The 21,499-nt window shown below is 45.7% G+C and overlaps 1 protein-coding gene across 1 annotated transcript; it reads right to left on the bottom strand.

The window, feature by feature from the left end:
• Positions 1-341: 341 nt before the first annotated feature.
• POU2AF1 (POU class 2 homeobox associating factor 1) lies at positions 342-12,622 on the bottom strand. Its single transcript, XM_064732163.1, has 5 exons — positions 12,607-12,622; positions 3,744-3,871; positions 2,355-2,397; positions 2,005-2,276; positions 342-730 (listed from the first exon to the last, which is right to left on the bottom strand). The coding sequence occupies exons 1-5, from the start codon at positions 12,620-12,622 to the stop codon at positions 419-421; spliced, it is 771 nt and encodes a 256-aa protein (XP_064588233.1). The 3' UTR covers positions 342-418.
• Between the last annotated feature and the right edge of the window lie 8,877 nt (positions 12,623-21,499).

The raw sequence follows: 21,499 nt of genomic DNA, 5'->3' as shown, positions 1-21,499 counted from the left end.
TGCCAATTTAGGCTCACCCAAATGTTTTCTAGTGGCCTAAATCTGGTGAGTTCCTCCCTGGACAGCTCAAAGACACACAAACAATGCATTTACACGAAAACAACCCTATTGGGGGTTTGGCAGTATTTAGGAACAATTGTACCCTCACCAAATGCTACAGCTGGCTGTGGCTACACTGGAATCTGTCATTTTGAGGCCATGAGGGCGAAAATCACTTTGTGCTGGTGCTGAGCACAAGTGTGCAGCATCCAAACCTGCCTGGGAGAGGCAGCAGGAGCTGGGACAGCACAGGAACCTTGTGCTGGGCGCCAGGACAAAGCAAATTTCCCTCACCACACAAATCACAGCGTGCCAAAACCCCCAGCCCACCCTGATCCCAAACCCACTGAGCTGCCGGCTGGGGCTCCAGATGTGCAACCTAAATCCCTTCCACAGAGAGAGCATGGCTCAACACGTACGTATCATTGTCCTCATCTTCCAGCAGCAGCTTCTCGATGGGCAGGGCGCCGATGGCTCTCCGGGCATCCTCCAGCTCCTGCGGGGCTGGCTCGGGGATGGAGATGGGCACGGGCACCAGCTGGGGCCCGGGGAAGGAGGAGGAGGCTGCGGGGTACTGCAGGCCGGAGGCTGGCAGGGCGGGCAGGGGCTGTGCCCACGGGAAGTAGGGCAGGGGCGGCTGCTGCTCCGTCACCTCCAGCGGGGGCACCACGGCCGGGGCGCTGCTGCGGGGCTGGGGAGGGCACAGAGACACAGCAAAGTGAGACAGGCAGGGTGGCACTCACTGCTGGGGGAGGTGGAACGGGAAAGCCTTATCAATAGGATTGCTCGAGAAAAGATTTGGAGAATATAGAAACTAGAATTGAAATGAAAGCAAGCTTTGAGATCCCTCAGTTACTGAACAGCTGGAAAACAATGGTGTGGCTGCTGAAGGTGATCCCCTTTTGATGGAACAACACCCTCTGCTTGCAGACAGGCCCAAGGGTCAGAGCAGGCCCTGCAGCTTGGCAGAAGGGGCCCAAAGAGGAGTTTTTAGGGTTTAAAATGTAACACAGGATGGTAATGTAATGATTCTTATAGGCTGTATGGAAATGCTGTAGGATTTGTATCTTGTACTAGATTGGTTAGTGAGAATGGGAATATTCAACACAGAAGATTTATGGTGTTGTAATGGGAACCTCACTCTCTTACCCTCTTACTCTCTTATCCTCTTCTCTCCCTCTCTTCTCTCATTCCTGCTCTGAGCTGTGGCTGCAGCTCCCAGCAGGGCCCTGCACTTGGCCCTTTGCAATAAACCCCAAATTCCACAACCAGAAGATGATTTATTTTATTGTAACGGGAACCTCACCCTCTGATCCTCTCTTTTACTCTCTCATTCTCTCTTTACCTCTCTCTCCCTCTTTGGGCCTGCTCTGAGCTGTGCCTGGCAGCTCCCAGCAGGGCCCTGCACTTGGCCCTTTGCAATGAACCCCAAGTTCCAGACCTGGCTGCAGAGATCTCTCGTTTCCATCCACCCCAACTGTCCTACCCCCCGACAACTCACGTATTTCTCTGAGCAGAGAGAGACATCATTCTCTCTCCCAGCATTTCTCCTGGGGAAGGCAGTGAGAAAGCTCAGAGAAAGAAGACAAAACAATTCTTATCTCTACTTGCTACCCCTGTTGTTTGGCACATGTGGAATGTGTCATGGAGATTGTTCACCGAAAAGGGATTTGTTAATTGGACTCTGGTTGTTTTGGGTTGATTGACCAGTTAGGTCAAAGTTGTATTGTCACTGTCTGAAAGGGTCATGGGTTTTTCTTTAGTATAGTTTTAATATAGTGTAGTTTCATTACAACACAACTTTTTGCCCTGCTCAAACCATATTCCTGTCCCGGGAACTGCATGGCAATGGATGCAAGAACACACAGCATTACCGTAATAAATAAATTAGTCTAACTCCACCCACCCCACAGCTCTTAGAAGGTGAGAAATAATGTAATTTCCAGCTTGGTGCTTTTGACTTACTGCAAAATTGGTGATGAGAGGCTGGGAGGCGTAGGTGAGGACAGAGGAGGGTCCCACCAGGGTGTAGCTGGGGCACACGGGCTGCACGTACATATCTGCTGAGTAGGGGCAGCTGGCAGCCTCGTGGGACACGTACTCAGGGTAAGGGCTCCACTGAGCCAGGGGCTGCAGGGGGGTGCCAGGGGCCGGCGGGAGCCAGCCAGAGGCCACAGCTCCTTCCTCTGGGCCCGGCAGAGCAGGGCCAGCAGCGTCCATGTCAATGCAAGGCTGGCCTGGAAAACAGGACAGGATCAAAGCCCAGCTCAGCACAGTCTGCCCTGGAGAGCCCCAGAGGGTCAGGGATACTTTACCCATGGGTGAGTAGGAAGGGACTGGCTGGTGGGGCAGAACAACCTGGAAGAGAGAAGAAAAAATCAAAATCAGAGGTGAAGCCCATCAGCATTAAAGTCAATCCCTTAGAGAAGCACAGAGCAGGGCAGGCGCACAGAAGAGCTGAACCTGGCAGCCAGAACACAGCACCCCAAACACCCACAAACACCTCAGCTCAGGGGGACCTTAAAGTGTGTTTAGATTTTGTATAGCAGAGAGAAAAAAATAAAAATCAGAGGTGAAACCCATCAGAATTAAAGTCAATCCCACAGAACAGACCAGGGATTATCAGCTGGTTACCAATGCCGGGTCTGAACTCTCCCACCCCACACAAGAGCCAGAAGAGCTGAACCTGGCAGTCAGGACACATCACCCAAACACCCACAATCAAGGGGACCCTAAAGTGTGTTTAAATCTCGTGTAGGAGAGAAAAAAAATAAAAATCAGAGGTGAAACCCATCAGAATTAAAGTCAATCCCACAGAGCAGACCAGGCATTATCAGCTCATTATCAATGCCAGGGTCTGAACTCCCCCACCCCACACCAGAGCCAGAAAAGCTGAACCAGGACACACCACCCCAAACACCCACAAACACCTCAGCTCAAGGGGACCCTAAAGTGTGTTTAAATCTCGTGTAGGAGAGAAAAAAATTAAAAATCAGAGGTGAAACCCATCAGAATTAAAGTCAATCCCACAGAACAGACCAGGGATTATCAGCTGGTTACCAATGCCGGGTCTGAACTCTCCCACCCCACACAAGAGCCAGAAAAGCTGAACCAGGACACACCACCCCAAACACCCACAAACACCTCAGCTCAAGGGGACCCTAAAGTGTGTTTAAATCTTGTGTAGCAGAGAGAAAGAATAAAAATCAGAGATGAAGCCCTTCAGCATTAAATTCAATCCCTTAGAGAAGCACAGAGCAGACCAGGCATTATCAGCTGGTTATCAATGCCAAGGTCTGACCTTAAAGTGTGTTTAGATTTTGTGTAGCAGAGAGAATTTACACAAAAGCAACCCTATTGGGGTTGCTGCCTGCTGGGAGGACAAATCCCGGCTGAAAAGAAGCAGCAAAGAGCCAGGGATGGCTGGGGATGGTTTCTTGCTGCTCCCCTCCCAAACCGCTTTCAGTCGCCAGCAATCAGGGCCTGCCAAGTGCAAAGCACTTCCCCTTTCCATTAAGTGGTGGAAAATGCTCAGCCCATAAAAGCACCTCAGCTAAAGAGATGGTAATGGCATAACAGGTAACAGCAGCGCCTTCAAAACGCTTCAGAGATGCAAAGGTTTCTTTCATTGGCTCAGCAGTGCTGGGGCTGGGCAAGCACGGAGCTCCTGAGGGAGAATTTTCCTCCTGTTTGCTTTTCCCTACCGTTGTGGCTGCAGCTGCACTGGAGTTCTGGGCATTCCCCCTTTTCCTCTTCAGCAGCTCCTTCACTGGCTCCTTCACTCGGACACCTTGGTAGGGGCGAGGCTGTGGCTGCTGCTCCGGGGCAGAAGCTGAGGAAAAGAAAATCAATTCAATATTTATGCAACGTTTATTTTCCTCTCAGGGACCCCAAATCCCCATGGCAGCCTGGGGGCTGTAGCAGAACACATTTATTTTATTCTTCCTTAAATTTATTTTGTTCTTCCTTTCCTTTGTGTCCCTCAGTGCCACTGACCTGCAGAGCAGCTTCACACACTCCCAACAGGAAAATCAGACCAAATATACCCAAAGCGACACACCAGAATTGTTGGCCAGGCAGGGACATAAAAAAGCAGAGATTAAATATTTAAAAGAAATTGATTCACTGTTTAGGTAGAAGGTATAAAACCAACCCAAATCAGGAAAACAGCCTCACTTGAAAAACCATTTAAACACCATTAATTTGACTTAAATATCTCATTGTGAGGTCAGGCAGGAGCTGAACTCCCAACTAGACCAGAGCTGCATTTCAGTTCTGAACAAATTTTGCTCATAGCTGGGCCAGGAGGTTGATGAACAGGAGACAACACATCACAGATCTTCCACCCAAAACCTCCCAGCTCCCACCCAAAAATTCTGCTCCATTTTGAATAATGAAGTTTACAGCCAGAATTAAGCTTTAATTTAATTTAAAATTAATTTGAAAAATTAAGTTCACAGCTCCAAAAGCCTCTCCCAAAGCCATGTGAGCAGTGAAAGCAGGGGAAGCACATTTCTGCCAGAGCCAGAATTAACAGCTCATATTTTACTGGAGTGTTTGAGGGATTGATAGCAGAATTAAAGCAGGGGATATCAAAGCCTCTGTTTGTAAAGGCGCCGGTAGCAGAGGTGGCTGCCTGCCCCTTCCACTGCACTTTGGTGTGTAAATACAGAAATTGATAAGTTTGCCATTTTTAACGATTGGAACTGGCCTTTGGTTTTGAGGTACAGCTGGTGTCCAGCTCCAATCTGGATTTTAAACTGTTATTGCACCCCAGGAGCATTTATTTAGATTCACATCCTACAAGAATGAATCCTTTCACCTCAGATATCTCTCCAGCTGCATTTAATTCTGAGCACACTGAGATGTTTCTGCTGCACCTTCCAGGGAGGAGGAAAATGGAGTTCTAAATACAGAGATCATAAATCCACCACAAAAATTACTTAACAGCATAAACGTTTCTGCTCTAATTTCTTTTCAAAAATACTTTTTTCCCTTCAGCTTGGCTCTTCTACTAACTCATTATACATAATTTAATTATGAAATCTTGATTGGCCACTATAAATCCTTTTAGGATCAGACAGAACTCCATTTATGCACTGAATGTTGCCTTTGTTATGCACATTAAGGAAATATTTTACTTTTAATCAGTTGTTGAAGCAAAGATGATTTTCCAGCCTTTGCCTGATCTACCTTTGCTTTTTGTGGACATCCTTTGTGGCTCTTTAAATCAGATTTCTTGCATTCCCGTGAATCCTGTGGCTTTCAAAATGGAATTCTTAAAAGAGAATAAATGTTCTTTAAGCTCCATACAAACATCCACAAGGGCTTTTAATACAATTCACGCTTTGCTTTTTCAATTTAACTGGTATTAATTTATTTGAGTGCAAATAATAAAGAGTTCTGGTGTTCTTGGTGCCACGTGAAAACATCAACTCCACAAATGTGGAGTGGCAGAAATGAACATTTTGGGGAGTTTCTCATCCCCAACTCATAAAGGGCCTCCCTGCAGAATTAGGGTGGGGAAGGATGGTGGTTTCTGGCTCCAGGTTTGGGGGATGGGAAAGAAGAAATTTACTGTAAAAGCTGACAAATATACCTATTCAGAGTTTCCGGTGTAAGTAAGCAGAGTAACCAAAAAAGAAAAAAAAAATAAAGAGAAAAAAATTTTTTAAAAACCAAAGTCTGCAGATCATATTTCGGTTCCCCCAAGCTGACCTCCAGAAATAAAAATAATGTGAGCACAGCTGCTTTTCCACTGCTCAGGGGCCTGTGGGGTCTGAGCATCACAGACAGACCACAGCAAAATGGCTTTGGGGCTTCAGGGTGCAATTCCTCATTGAGCTGAAGGCCAGTTACAAAAGTCAGCATTTGGAGGGATAATGATAATTAAAATATCATTGTAAACGAAGAACCTGGATTTAGTCATCCTTATGTGAAGGTTTTAACAAACTACGAAGCTGTCTTGGACCAAGATTCCATTTTATTTAATTTTAGTCATGAAATCCCAAGTTCCATTTAATATATATAAAGGTTTTAACAAATTATGAAGCTGTCTTGGTCCAAGATTCCATTTTGTTTTAATTTTAGTCACGAGAGCCCAAGTTCCATTCAATAAAATGGAATTAAAGGAGATAAAGGAATACCAACACTGCAACCTCCTGCAATTCCAGGACCTCAGGACACCCACATGCTGCAGGCACATTTTGATTTTCACCTGCTCTGTGGAGCTGGGGCAGTTTGAGACATCTCCAGTGGAGGAAGAAGAGAAGGAACCCAAACCCAACCCCTCTGCAATGGTTTCCACATTTCACTGGGGCCCATTTCAAAGCTTTGGCCAGGCTGCCCCAGGCTCCCTCCATCAATGTTATCACCTGATGTGTTTGCTGAAAGTCCACAAAAGCCTTGAAGGCTTGTGGGCAATCTTTAAAAGCTGCTGCTGAACACCAGAGCTGCTGGAAAGGCACCAAAAGGCTCCAAACATCAAATGAGAGCAGCAGGGAGATGCTGGATTCCAGACCATGCTGCAGCTCAGCCTGGAAGCACCCAAAAATGTTCCAAGGGATCTGCCACTCTCAATTTATGCAGATACAGACTGCATAAATAGCTCAAAAATATTGATCTGTATCACTGAACCGGTGTCAGGGACAGCCAAAGGTGATGCAGAGACTCCATCAGCAGAAGGCACAAAAAGCACTTTAGAAATCTACAGCTCCTACAGAAATGGTGGTGGATCTAAGACCTGATTGCCCTGTGGGAATCTTCTCTCACACTGTTGGTGAGCTATGAATAGCACACTCTGGAGAACCATGTCTATAAACAGCAGTTACAGAAAGAGAGATAATAATTGTTTTAATTCTTTCTCTGAGCTTTCTCGCAGCTTCCCAGGAAAACCCTGGGAGAACCATGTCTGTGTCTGTCCAGAGGATATGTGGTTACCACAGGAGGGAAAGCACACCAAGACACCACCAAAAACTGAGGCTCTGTCCTCCCCTGCATTTTGGTTTAACCATTGCAGAAACGGGAGGGAGGAGAGGCCGAGCAGCTGCTGGAAGGGTGCGGGCAGCGAAGCGCGGAGAGTTCCAGATCACTGAGCTTCCCCCAGCAGGGCTGTCCCTCGCACACTCACACTCACACACACGCACAGAGGAGCTGCAGCTCGCTCTCGGCCCCCCAGCCCAGGCACTGCAATTTCCCAGCAGGCAGATTCACTTTGAACCACCCTGCAGGTCCTGCCCTGCCTGCAGCATCCCTCTGTACCAGTGTTGAGGTGCCCCATGTCTGTGCAGAGCTCCATGATTTCAGAGGGCTAATTAATGACTTTATTATACTATATTAAACTACATTACACTAACAAGAACTATCAATAACCAACTAACTAGCAAACCCCTGACTCCTGCCCCAAAGTCCTGACACACACACGTGGATCCAATTTTGGCCAATGAATCCAAAACAGCATCACCAAATCCAAAGCAGCATCACCAAATCCAAAGCAGCATCTCCAAATCCAATCGATCACCTCAGATAAACAATCTCCAGAACACATTCCACAAATGGGCACGAACACAGCAGCAGCAAATAAGAATTGTTTTGATCATTCTCTTCTCCTCTGACAGCCTTTCTCAGGATTCTCCTGAGAAAACTAAATCTCTGTTCACAGGGCAAGTGGCCACACCACTGCTGCCTCTCACAGATTTCTGTGCTCACAACCACGTGATAAAATAATCAATTGATCAGTGTTAGCACTGCAAACAGTCTTCCCTTTTTATTTCTCCTCTCACCCTCTAGTGTAATAAATAATTGAAAAGAAGCCCAACAGTTTCTCTTGTTTGCAGTAACACTGAAAAGCAATCGCTGACTGCAAATAACAAGAAAAGTTTAGATTTCAATTAGCAAAGCCCCGAGTTAATGGCTTGGACATTGGAGACCAAATCACATTTTTATCAGACACAGTGAACTTTGGCTAAGAAAAAGAAGAAAGAGGCTTCGTTTCACAGGCTTGTATGCTTAGAGTCAAATCAAAACCTTTTTACCTCCAAGCCCGTGGCAAGGGAATCAACACTGGTCATGATCCTGTCCTTATTTCCTGGCTAATTAAAATTTCCCTCAAAAAAACCCAGGGTGATCTTTATCTCTGCTTTGTGGTCAGTCCATTCTTCATTTGACAGAAGAATAGTTTAGATATTAATGCCTAATATCTTCATCATCAGGTGTTGGAAGATTTTCCAGGAATCAAAGTAGCCTTGGATTCAGGCAAATCCATGCCCCATGCTGCTCTTGAGGAATGCTTCTAATAACTCTAAAAAGTTATCAAAAAGTTATAACTTTTAGAAGTCCTTTAAAAATATTTCCTTCACACCTAAAGGGATCTAAATGAGTGCAGAGCCTATATTTTGTTCCTACACACAGAAGGGATTGCAGATGCACAAATACAGAGTGGATTTTAGATTTTTCCACTTGGACAGATACCAAAATCAAGGGGAGACACAAAATGCTGGCTAATCCCTGCTGCTCTGATTATTCTAATTAAAAAAACCTAAAAACATTCAAGTGCCAAATGAGAGCTGGATGCTTTGGCCATGTAGTGGTGAGGGCCACTAAAAATTCTCTGTTTCAGAATAAGAGGAGCCCTGGCGCAAAGGGGAAGCTGAGATAGACAGAAAGTGCCTTTAACCTTAAATCTCACCCTCAGGTCCTAATTCCTCCCAGCCCATAATACTCTTTCCATTTTAGTAATGCAAGCTTTCCATTTAATTGCTGCTGTGGTCATTCGTAGAGTTTGACACCTGCTCTGCAAGGCATGGACGGGCTCAACTTTTGTGCTATCCCTCTTTCCTGGTGGGGTTTGACCAAAATTAGCGCTCACAAGGTGCAGAATGCTGCAGTTTCACCTCTCAGTCTCATTAGCTGATACTTTCAGGGTTGCTCTGTACAGCCCCACATCTGTTGTGGGCAGAAAAGGTTTTTTATTCACTTTAAAAGCGTTTGGGAAGGGATTTGCAGAGGTGTGAATTCACATCTCTCAGTGGTGAAGGGAATCAGAGCAGCTCAATCTCTGCCAGTGACTACAATGGGAGCTGAGCACACAAAAAACTTGGACACAGGCAAAACCAGCACCTAAACAGGAGATTCCTGCAGAATTAGAGTTAATTAGGCTGGAAAAGACCTTTGAGATCATCAAGCCCAAGCTGGTTCCACACTTTGCAGAACACAAACCATTTGTACGGAAGGAACGTTCGGGTGAATTTAAAAAATTCACTACGGAGGTCACAACAAAAGCAAATCAAGAGGACAAAGCTGGTGCTGCCCATGAATTCCCCATCCCTGAGGGGCTGCTGGGGCTGCTCCTGTTCAGCAGAATCCTGGGGAGCCCCGACCAGTCACTTCTCCTGGGCCGTGGGAGGGGAGGCTTTCGGGCTGAGCCACCCTTGGGTGCTGAGCGGAACCAGGGCCCCCGTCCTGCAGGGAGTCACTGTGCCTGGAACATTCCCAGCCTGGCCAGGCTCCCTGCCCTGTAGCAGATAGGGCCTGGCGTTCGGAAGATCTCGTGATGTTACGGGAAGACAGGGCCCCTGCCCCCTTAGATAAGAAAATTAACATAGGAATGTAGCCCCCTAAACCGGATTCCGGTAACTTTCCACTTGCCCAGGTAACTTTCCATCCCTACTAACCATAGATGGTAAGGACAGACCCCCACCTGACGTAGAAGCCCCCTAGACTATAAAACCCCACGGGAAGAGAGAATAAAGGCCTTTGATCCTCCACCACATTGGTGTCCGCGTGTTTCTTAGGCCCGAGCGACCCTGGGGAAATGGGTCACCGTGCTGTCTCCTGAAACCAGGCCGCCTGCCTTGTATCAGAAGGCAACACTGCCCAGCAAAGGGACACAGCTTGCCCTGTGCTCCTGCAGGAATGGCCCTGAGGGAGCAGGAAACCGCCCTGAGGTGGCCTCAGGTGAGGTCACACCTGCTGCTGGAGGGAGCTCCTGTGTCCCTTCTGGGTTTGCAGAGATTCACAGGATGTTCTCAGCTGGGAAGGACCCTCCAGTGTCACCTGTCATGGACACATTTTATGAAAAATCCTTTTGCTGGGATCTTTTGTCTTGAGAAGCTGAGAGGCCTCAGAAATGAAATGTAAACATTGATTATCTGCTGCTGTGGAATGCAACAGGTGGATCAGTGATTGGTCTCATGTGGTTGTTTCTAATTAATGGCCAATCACAGTCCAGCTGTTTTGCACTCTCTTGCAGTCACAAGATTTTATTTTCATTCCTTTCTATTCCTTGCAAGCCTTCTGATGAAATCCTTCTATTCTTTTAGTATAGTTTTAGCATATCATTTTCTTTTAATATAATATATAGCATCAAATAATAAATCAGCCTTCTGAAACATGGAGTCAAGGTTCCCATCTCTCCCCTCGTCCTGAGAACGCCACCACATTTGGTGGCCCCGAGTGAGGAACATTCCCACCATCACCCACTCTGACGTGAGTGGCCCGTGCAGGGATTGAACCCAAAACCTTGGTGGTGTCAGCAGCAGATGACTCAAACCTCAGGGTTTCAGTTTGGAAAGTTCCCAGGTCACCTGAGCTGCCTCTGCCTCCATTTCTGCCCCAGAGCAAGGCCATGGGGTGGGGACATCCCTGGGGTCACAGGTGGTGCAGGACACGTGAGGGGTCACAGGGACAGGAAACAGGGGGGACACCAAGGGGGCTCTCAGAGCTGCTGGGAACTGCAGCTCCCTCTGAAACCTGAGGGATCTGGCACCTGCCCTGGGCTGGGGGCTCACCCAGGGCTCCCCAGGGGTCTCCAGGATTCCCCTCCTGCCTGCCTTCAAAGCCAGCACGCTGAAATGGCTTGGAAAAGCACAGCATCAATCAGATTTCCAGCAGTTCCATATTAGAACAGGGAATTCTGACAGAACTACAAAAGGAGGGAGAGCCAAGCAAGATTCCAAGCAGAATCATCAATCAGATTTCCAGCAGTTCATTTTAGAAAAGGGAATTCTGACAAAACTACAAAAGGAGGGAGATCCAAGAAAGATTCCAAGATTGGAAAAGCAGCTGCATCAATCAGATTTCCAACAGTTCGATAATAGAACGGGGGATTCGGAGATTCTGACAAAACTACAAAAACAGGGAGATCCAAGCAAGATTCCAAGCACAATCATCAATCAGATTTCCAGCAGTTCCATGCTGGAAAAGGGAATTCTGACAAAACTACAAAAGGAGGGAGATTCAAGCAAGATCAAGACAATCATCATCAATTCAGCATTCATATAGACAGGATTCTACAGAACTACAATGAGGGAGATTCAAGCAGATTCAAGCACAATCATCAGTCAGATTTCCAGCAGTTCCATCCTGGAAAAGGGAATTCTGACAAAACTACAAAAGGAGGGAGATTCAAGGATGAGCAAGCTCAAGGGACGCTGGCCAGGAGTTCTCTACAAATCATCATCAGGGAATGACTGACAGAATTTGACTTGTAATTCCTGCAAGTGCCAAAGGCAAAAAAGCAAAATAAAACCATCAATTCAGTTCCCAATTTCCTCCTACCCAAAGCATTGTTGTTAGCATTGCTTTGTCACTGCAGGAATTAAAAAACCAACCCAAATAAACCATTCAGGGTTTATCCATCTGAGATGGAAGATTAGAATCAGGATTTGGACGTGATCATCTTGCAGATTTTACATATCTTGTCCTGAAAACTGCTCAAGGGGGAAATACAAACAAAACTTCCCAAATACACATTTGAGCTTCCAAAATTCAGCTGAAAAGAAAGAAGGCATGAAAAAACCAGAGGAAACAGATTTCAAAGCTCACAAAGGCACATGGTTGCTTTACTACACGCAGTAGAACAACCTACAAGCTGAGATAAAAGATGAGTAATGTCAGATAAGTCACTGGCAAGGGTTTAAGAAATTAATTTTTCCACTCAGGTGTGCTGTAGCATTCTATGCTAATGGAACAGCAGGGTGAGAGGCAAAGGGTGGCAGCACAGGGGCCAAAATGAGCATCCCCTACTGATGACAAGTGAGATATGGTGGTGATAAGAGTGAGAATGAAAACCTTGCAAGAAGCAAACACCTACCTGGAGCAGGATCAGTAAACTACTCCAGCAAAGGTGGGCCCAGAGGAGTGAAATTATCTTGAAAACAAGAAAACTGATTTCCTGTAAAGTCATATCTGTATTGCCCTCAACTGCTCTGTTCCTTATCTTTTTTAATTAGCTGAAAGAAGTACATATCAAAAAAAAAAGGCACAGAAATAAGATTTCTCACAGGTTTCACTTTTCAAAAGGAAAATTTTCTGCTACGTAACCACCGTAGCCTTTGATACGATACCTGCATCCTGTTATTGTTTTTATGAATCATAGTCTTCCACTTGATTCATAGTGATGAAAGCCAACAAAGCAGCCCTGAGCTCAGATCCCTGCTGGAAAATGAGCATCACCCCTGAGCCCTGGCCTCCCTGGAGCCATCCCTGAGCATCCCCTCCCCTGCCACCCTCTGCTGATTTATCCCTCAGCACCCAGAGGTAGGAGAAGCAAAACCAGAGCTCACTTACATTTTTGCCAGTGCATTCTGTGGTGGGATGGAGCTTTTCCCCTCTTTTCTTGGCTGAGGATAACTGGGCTGGGAGTGTGTGTGTGTGGCTGCTGGGTGGGGATGTGACAAGTGAGGGTCAGGATGTTTCTTTCAGCTTTTTAAAAGCTCAGTGTTCCCGCTGAGCCCGGTGACATCACCGCCCCTCCAACCACAGCCACTTCTACATTTTCCCTTTGCTCTCTGCTGCTTCTTCTCCTTCTCCTTCTCCTTCCCCACGCCCAGCAGCTCCTCTCAGGAGATGTTCTGCATTGAAAAGGTGGCACCAAGATGGGTTTGAACGGCCAGAGGTGGAACCTGCCTCTCCTGGGATTTTCACCACAAATTTGCAAAATCTGGCCAAAATGTTGGGCAGCAGCAAAGGGTCTTTCAGGAAGGTTTTGACCTCTTGGGGCACTAAGGATGATTTTTGCTCACGTCCTGCTGCTCTGGATGGCACAAAGTCTTGTTTTCACACAGCCCCCAGGCCACGCCAGCCTGGCCCTTTAAATGTGCAACCCTTCTAAAACCCAGAATTGGAGAGTTTGCTCCTGCCTTATGAGAATCTCAACTCCCCAGGGCCACTAAATTTGAACTTGTGAGGAAACACCTGTAAACACTTCAAGCCCCATTAAGCCAGGGCGTCCTTCATTTAAAAAAGAAACCCCCTTTTTTTTTCTGTTTTGCTTTTATCAAAATACAACACTTCCTACCCAGGGAGACGCAGCCCTTCCAAAAGAGCCTGCAAAGCTGGAGAAAGGCCACAAAATCCTGGAAAACTTCTCATTTATTATTATGACACCATGAACACAACCCTCTTCCCTCTAAAAATCAGACTCCAGGGATCAATTTTCAATTAACACTGATTTAGGAGCTTCATTCCCAGAGAAATGTTTGTTGGAGTTGCACAGTGAGGTCAGGATCTTGTGGTTCCCATGTTGCTGATTAGTTTTTAATCATTCCCCCAAAAATTTGCTCTCCCAAATTTCTCTTCCCATAAAAAGAGCAAGAGAGGGTCCGGTGGGGTTTTTGGCCAGGATTCTGCTGAAGGAATTTTGTGTTTTCCAGGTGTTTCAGGCAGCTCTTGGGATCAGATCCATTCTGTGAACCATCCCATGACACACCAAACTGCGTTTAGTGGGGAAACACAGATTAATCAGATGAATATTTAATTACACTCACTCTACTTCAAAGACTTGTCCACAACCCAAACAAGAAGCAAACCCCAGAGCAAGCGGAGTGGAAAGAATGAAGGGATGTGCCTGTCTGCCCTCCAGAGCAGCTCTCAGGCACCAGGGCATTGTTCAGCCACATTTTGCATATCTGAATTATTGCTGAGCACCAGCCCCACGCTGGGACATCCTCCCTGCTGCTGAAGTGCTTAGTAACAGCTGATAGTGCAAAACCAGGCAGCCAGCCTGGGCCTGAGCTCCCAGCCAGGCCAGCCAAAGCTGGAGATTGGTTTTTCTGCAATTTCCAGGGCACAAAGGAGCCGTGGGCTCTCCTATCTGTGAGAAATCCACGTTGAGTTTCTCCCTAACCTAATGAAACGCCGTTTTAGAAAGCTCCCACATGTGTAGAATTAAGATAATGCAGCAGCACAATCTGTTCCTGGCAAATTCAAGCTGAAAGGCAGGGCCCTGAAGGAACCCTGAAGGACAGGGCAATGCCAGGGGGCAGCTCTGGAGTTTGGCTGCAGCAAAATTTAGGGGTGTTTGAAGTGTTCTCTGCTGGAATTTTCCTGTGGAAATCTCTGGATTGTGACAGCACTGGGGCAGAGCAAAGCCCAGGATGGAAAGCTGACCACAGATGCAAGAATATCTTTGTCCCCGTTTCCTTTTGCTTTTCGTGTTTCCTAGTAGTACAATTTTCAGTGAAATCCTTTGTGCTTCACTTGGTTGGAGGGGTTGTGTGGGGAGAAGAATCTCATTGACAATGTCTGTCAGTGCTGAGCTTTCTGTTCCTGGAATATTCCCTGCCAGGCAGAACAATGAAAAAATCAATTAGCAGGATCTGACCAAACAGAATTGCTCACTCTCAGATCGGTGCATTTATTGCTTTTGCTATTTCCCAGATCCCTTTATTTCCCTCCTAGCTGGCCAGAGCCTGAATTCAAGGGCTCAGGCAGGGCTCTGGGCTGGTTTTTCACGCTGAGATTTCCCTCTGTGCACACCTGGGTGTGACGGCGTTCACACGGTCTGAGGATGAGGGAGGAGAAGAGGATCTGACTCCGTGTTTCAGAAGGCTGATTTATTATTTCATGATATATATTATACTAAAACTATACTAAAAGAATACAAGAAAGGATTTCATCAGAAGGCTGGCTAAGAATAGAAAAAGAAAGAATGATAACAAAGGTTTGTGGCTCAGAGTCCAAGCCAGCTGGGCTGTGATTGGCCATTAATTAGAAACAACCACATGAGACCAATCCCAGATGCACCTGTTGCATTCCACAGCAGCAGATAACCATTGTTTACATTTTGTTCCTGAGGCCTCCCAGCTTCTCAGGAGGAAAAAATCCCAAGGAAAGGATTTTCCATAAAAGATTCTGTGCTCACCTGGGCCCTGCAGAGCAGCGGCTGAGTTTGTGCACAGCTGGTCTGAGAGCTGAAGGCAGATTGCTTCAGAGCCCAAAGCAAATATACACACTCATAGGAAAAGAATCTATATGTGCTTATCATCCTGCCCTTAACTGGGCTTTAACAGAGCTTAGAAAAGCTGTGGGTAACATTAAATAACTCAGGATTAAACTGGTTTTCAGGGCTTTACATCGATAATTTAAAAATACAGAGCCAGGCAGATAAAGTCTTATTGTAATAAACATCTCAAATGAGGAAGTTGCAGAAAAGGGGCATGTTTTCCTCAGATAAAACTGTTTTGGTGGCTGATAATCATCCATTTCCATATTTTACACATGGTTTCTAGATTAACTTTTGAAGTGCTTAACAAAGAATCGCTCTCCAAAAAGTAACTTCAATTGTACATTAAGATATGAAGGGCCACATCACCCCACACCAAGCAAAGTAAAAATATGGATTTTTCCTCCTTTAATGCATTTTATAAATGCAATTTAGTTAAGCACCATTTATTTATGAGGTGCAAAGGAAGAAATAAAAGTAGAGAGAAAGATCAAAAGCATCGTATTTGCCTTTTCCTCTGAAAACTGCAATTCATGATTCAGGTTTATAAATGTGAATGCAATGATTATAAACTATCAACTTTAGGTCTATAAATAAGTCTGGAGCCTCAAAACTGTTGCAGACCATCCATCCTTCCCTTTTTTCCATGGCAAACCCTCCCTCCAGCCCCCATCCCTCCTGCCACTGCCTCTCCTCAGCACAGCAGTGCAGATGGAGGCTGAAGTCATGGAGAGAAAACAGATTTTTGGTGATTTTTGCATCTAAGCTCTCTGCAAAAAAAAAGTGTTTATCCTCTGAGCTGATGCTGCTCTTAAGGGGAACTAAAACCAAGAGCTGGCCCTGCTCAGTCTGGTCTGGCCCTGCAAGAATCTTGAGTGACAAACAGAAATATCCCAATGATTTTCTGCCAATCTGAACCTGAGCTTTAATTCACTCCCTCATCTCTCTGATGTTGTCTCACCAGCCCAGCTCCAGGGAATCAGTGATTTTCTCCCCAAGGTGGATTAATGCTGTTGACAGAAGCGTTGGGTTTTGTTGTTGTTGTGGGGCGTGGGGTTTATTCCCCTTTGTTTTTACACAAGTCAATATTAACATTTCAATCCTTATGAGAGGTAGGAGTATACGAGGAGCAGTTTGATATTTCAGAAAGCTTTGTGGTCTGCAAGCACAAACATTTACCTTTGAGAACAAAACCTAAATTAATAAATGGATCTTTGGATGGGTTTAGAGGACAGCCATGCCTAGAACAGGTTCTCATGCTCCTTTCCTAAACAAGAGAGAGAATGGAGGAAATGGAAACCTGAGTCACATTTAAGGCAACAAAATCTGACATAAGGCTGGGAAGGATTTGTTATTTCAGATCACAGATTCTACAATCTGTGTCTTTACTTTGTAGCTTGATATTGAAAGGGAAAATACTGCAGGGAAGCGCCCAGAGGCAGAGCCCAGAGAGGCTGGATGGGAATCCATGCCCTGATTTAGGAACACCACTGTGCCCTGGTGGGTGAATTCCCAACCTGAGCAAAACCCACCCCTCAGCTCTCCTGGCCCACTCTGGGATCTTTGAGGTGGCCAAACAGCAAAATTGCTTTGCTCAAAGTCACCCAAGAAATCTGAACTAGGGCCAGGAGCCGAGGCTGAATTCTGAGGGAGCCCTGTGAGCAAGGTCCTGCTGATCCTGAGCTTCCCAAGAAGTGCATCACCCCTTTTTCAGTCCCATAATTAACACTGAAACGAGCGTGGTGCAACAAACTCAATTTTGTTGGGCTTTTTTCTTCTTCTTTCGTTTTTTAATATCGATCTCAGCCTCACACCTCCCACTGCGCCCTCTGAAACGAGTTCTGATTCATCCCTCAGCCCTGATAAGGAACAAATGATGCAGCCCTGGGGTGTGCTCAGCACTGGAGATGAAATCCTGGGGCAGAATAAAGCACCAGAGCCCTCTCAGACAGCCAGGAGCTGCTCCAGGTCCCCTCCAGGGTCATCACATGGATCTTTTCACACAATTAATTATCCCTCACATCAGGCAAAAAGGGAATAATATGAATTTTTAAGGGGGAAACCCTTCAGAACTCTTCCTGAGTGAAGATATTTTTAAACATCCTCAAGAAAATTCAGAGTAAAAATTCTGGAGTGAAAAGTTCTGGAGAAAAGAGAAAATAAAATAAATCCAACTCAACCATGTTTGTCTGCACTCAGAGAGCTGAGAATTTGCCACCAGCGAGTACCTGTGGGGTTTTTAACACACACCAAGTACTAAAAGAGATTTTCCCAGGATTTTTTATCCTTAGGAAATGATCTGGTCTATCCCTGAGCTCCAAGGTGCCACCAGTTCACATCCTCCAAAAAAGCCCAGATGGACACAGAGCCACCCCAGCACTTCTTAAGGATTTAAGAACATACAAATACTTAAGAATATTTAAATATTTAAGGGGGCGACTGCTTCAACCCCTCCAAAAAAGCCCAGATGGACACAGAACCACCCCAGCACTCGTTAAAGATTCAAGAACACACAAATACTTAAGAACACAGAAATATTAAGAACGTAGAAGTGAAGGGCAGGGAAGGTGTAACACGAGCTCAGGGCTGCTTCTCACGCCCTACATTCACCGTTCGCAGAAGAGGCTTTCATTCCCAATTCCTGTTACTGCTGACACCGATTTACCTTCTGAGAACAGCACCTTGGGCTGGAGCACACCAAGGCAAGGCCTGGGAGGTGTTTTAGAGCTCACACCCTGCGTGCTCAGCTCACAAACCCATCCCGAAGCCTTCCAGAAAAGCCACACTCAGCCCAGCCCTGTGCCCAGCTCAGCACGGCAACCCCGGGGCTCCAGCACCTCCTTCCACACTCAGATATTGGCCCAGGCTCGCCAAAACGGGCCCAGGCTTGCCAAAATCAGGGCAAAAGCAAAATCAGGGCAAAAGCAAAATCACGGTGAAAGGCTGGGCAGCAGCAAAGGGTCTTTCAGGAAGGTTTTGACCTCTTGTGGCACTAAGGATGATTTTTGCTCACGTTTTGCTGCTCTGAACGGCACAAACTCTTGTTTTCCCACAGCCCCCAGGCCATGCCAGCCTGGCCCTTTAAACACCCAGCATTTCCTCAAGCCAAAGTTGTGATATTCCACTATCAGGTCAGAAAATCAAACTGCTCCGTTTAGCACACGAGCATTGAGTTGGCCAACAAGGCAAAAGTTCAAACCCACGCTGAGTCACTCGCAGAGCCAAATCCCCTTTGTCTGGCGCCTTCTGGAAAGCAATCACGAGAGTTTCGAGGGGGGACAGGGCCCAGCAGCTTTGGCAGCATCCCCTGCCTGCCTTGCCCCGAATCCCCACAGAGGGTGGGCAGAGAGCTGCGGAGAACAATGGCGAGCCCAGAGTGTACACAGCAGCTCCCCTGCTTTCATTTACCTTTCTGTGGGCTCCTCCAGGGCTCGGGGAAAGCCCCCTGAGGGTGCAGCTGCTGCTGGAAGCTCGGCAGGTTTACTTTTCCCAGGACACGAGGGGTGTGAGGCCTTGGACGGCCCTGCCTGTGGGGCTGGGCCCAGAGCTCGGCTCATGGCTGCTCCCACATCGATCCTCTGCTCAGGCCATGAGGAGCTGGGGGAGAGGGGAAACAGGAAAAGTTTTGTGTTTTTACTCACTGCATCGTGTTTTACTCACTCCATCGTGTTTTACTCACTGCATCGTGTTTTACTCACTCCATTGTGTTTTACTCACTGCATCATGTTTTACTCACTCCATCGTGTTTTACTCACTCCATTTGTATTTTACTAAATCCATTGTGTTTTACTCACTCCTTTTGTGTTTTACTCACTCCATTGTGTTTTACTCCATTTGTTTCACTCACTCCACTGTGTTTTACTCACTCCATTGTGTTTTACTCCATTTGTTTCACTCACTCCACTGTGTTTTACTCTTTCCACTGTGTTTTACTCACTCCATTGTGTTTTACTCACTCCATTGTGTTTTACTCCATTGTATTTTATGTACTCCATTGTATTTTATTTACTCCATCATATTTTACTCACTCCATTTGTGTTTTATTCACTCCATTGTTTTACTCCATTGTATTTTACTCCATTGTGTTTTACTCACTCCATTGTATTTTACTCACTCCATTGTGTTTTTACTCACTCCATTGTGTTTTATTCACTCCATTGTGTTGTACTCCATTGTATTTTACTCACTCCATTGTACTTTATTCACTCCATTGTGTTTTACTCTTTCCATTTTGTTTTACTCACTCCATTGCATTTTACTCATTCCATTGCATTTTACTCACTCCATGGTGTTTTACTCACTCTGTTTGTGTTTCACTCACTCCATTGTGTTTTACTCCATCATATTTTACTCACTCCATTGTATTTTACTCACCCCATCTGTGTTTCACTCACTCCATTGTGTTTTACTCCATCATATTTTACTCACTCCATTGTATTTTACTCACCCCATCTGTTTTACTCACTCTATTTGTGTTTTACTCCCTCCATGTGTGCTCCCTTCCATTTCTGTTGTTGCTGCAGCAATATTTGATCAAACCAGCAAATTCCTGGCATCAAAAAGCAGCCACAGCCCCTTCCCTCACCTTCGGTGTTCGACAGCATTTAAAGCGCCCAACTCGATTTTCTGCCAAAAAAAAACGCCTGGGACACCGAACCCACACCCAGCACTGAGCCAGAGCATCCCTGTGACCCCAGCGAGAGCCTCTTCCTCCTCCTCCTCCTCCTCCTCCTCCTCATCCTCATCCTCATCACTGTCACTGTCCCCAAACTCCAGCACCACCAATAAAAAACTCCAAATGACAAACAACAAACTCCAAAGCTCAAGCAAAAGCCATAATCTAGCTCAAACCAGAAGTTTCACTAGTTCGCATTTATATATTTATATATTTATATATTTATATATTTATATATTTATATATTTATATATTTATATATTTATATATTTATATATAAAGTTATTTATCTTAACGGAATTGCATTCCTTGGGTGAAGCTGCCACCTGCTGGTCCCCTCCCTGCTGCTGCTGCTGATTAAGTCGTAAAATCAGGGGGAGAGCTCAAACAAATAAAATCAGAAACAACCTCGTTCCCCCTCATTCCATCCAGTAAATCATGATTTAAAAAATAAAAGTGCAGCCGAGGGAAAGATGTGATGTAAGAGCAGCATCCCGGGGCAAACAGAGAATTCTGCTCTGGTTTTTGCTCAGGACTCACAGGCAGATTTATCACACATTGTATAAAACACCCCATAAAGCAGAAATTCCATCTGCAGACAGGAATTTTCTGTTAGCCAGCTCTGCCTGCAACCCTTTTCTTTAACCCAAATTATTCTTTTTTTTTTTTTTTTAAAAAAAAGGAGATCTAAACCACAGATGTTTAAAAGTTTCATCATCCTGGCAGTAACATCAGCAGCAAGGAATGTATTTGAGAAAAACGTTCGAACCAGACATTCCCATGTAAAACTCTGATTGCTCCCTAACCATCCTTTCTATGCATTTTTGGATAATCTCCCTCCTCTCCTGCAGTGCAGAGAGAGATAAGGGTGTTTTCTTCTACTTCAGATGCACAAAAGTGATAAAAATAAAGGGGAAAAAATAAAGGTTTCCCCTCTGGAGGACTCAGCTGTGAAAACTCCCCACTCTCAGTGTCTGGAGCTCCCACTGGGTGAATTTTAATTGTGTTTAATCGAGGCAGAGAAACCAGCTAGGACTGAACTGGGTGATTCTGCTGCAAGAACCAATGAAGGCATTTAATTTTCCATTTAATCCTCCCCTTTGTTCGCCTGTCAACAGCTCTGCACACTCTGCAGTTATTTATTTTCCACACAATTTCACCTCTGAGGGTGCTGTGAGCCAGGGGAAGACTAATGAGGGGAGTCTGGCCTCAGGAATCCTCACCTGCGACGTGAGCTGGGGCTGCCACGACTCCTTCAGCTCCTGCTCCCCTTCCTGCAACCCTGGGTGACCCAAACCTCCAAAAAAAATCAGAATAAATTCGATTATTACACTCAGTGTGAGGTATGAATGAGCATTTCGCTGTGGCTGTCACAGTTAAAAGCTCATTTGCGCTCTCAGGTGGATTTTTTTTGTTGTTCTGCAAGGAGAATTTGGGGATTTCCCTTCACACAAAATGCTGAATGAGTAAAAATCCCAATGAAACAAGACTGGAACAAATCTGGCTTAAATTATTTCTTTTTTTTTTTTTTTTTCTCCACTAGAAAACATCTTTTCTAGCAA

The sequence above is a fragment of the Zonotrichia leucophrys genome, chromosome 24 (assembly GCF_028769735.1).
Source record: "Zonotrichia leucophrys gambelii isolate GWCS_2022_RI chromosome 24, RI_Zleu_2.0, whole genome shotgun sequence".
Taxonomy (NCBI): domain Eukaryota; kingdom Metazoa; phylum Chordata; class Aves; order Passeriformes; family Passerellidae; genus Zonotrichia; species Zonotrichia leucophrys.
Note: the sequence above shows the minus strand (reverse complement) of the source record. Positions and strands in the feature narration are given on the sequence as shown.

Excerpts from the sequence above, each read along its gene's own strand:
- POU2AF1 (XM_064732163.1), bottom strand. Across the intron at positions 2,398-3,743 it reads GTGCAGCTGCAGCCACAACG|GTTGTTCTGCCCCACCAGCC; the intron begins GTAGGGAAAAGC and ends TCTCTCTTCCAG. Across the intron at positions 731-2,004 it reads CTCTCATCACCAATTTTGCA|CCCCGCAGCAGCGCCCCGGC; the intron begins GTAAGTCAAAAG and ends TGCCCTCCCCAG.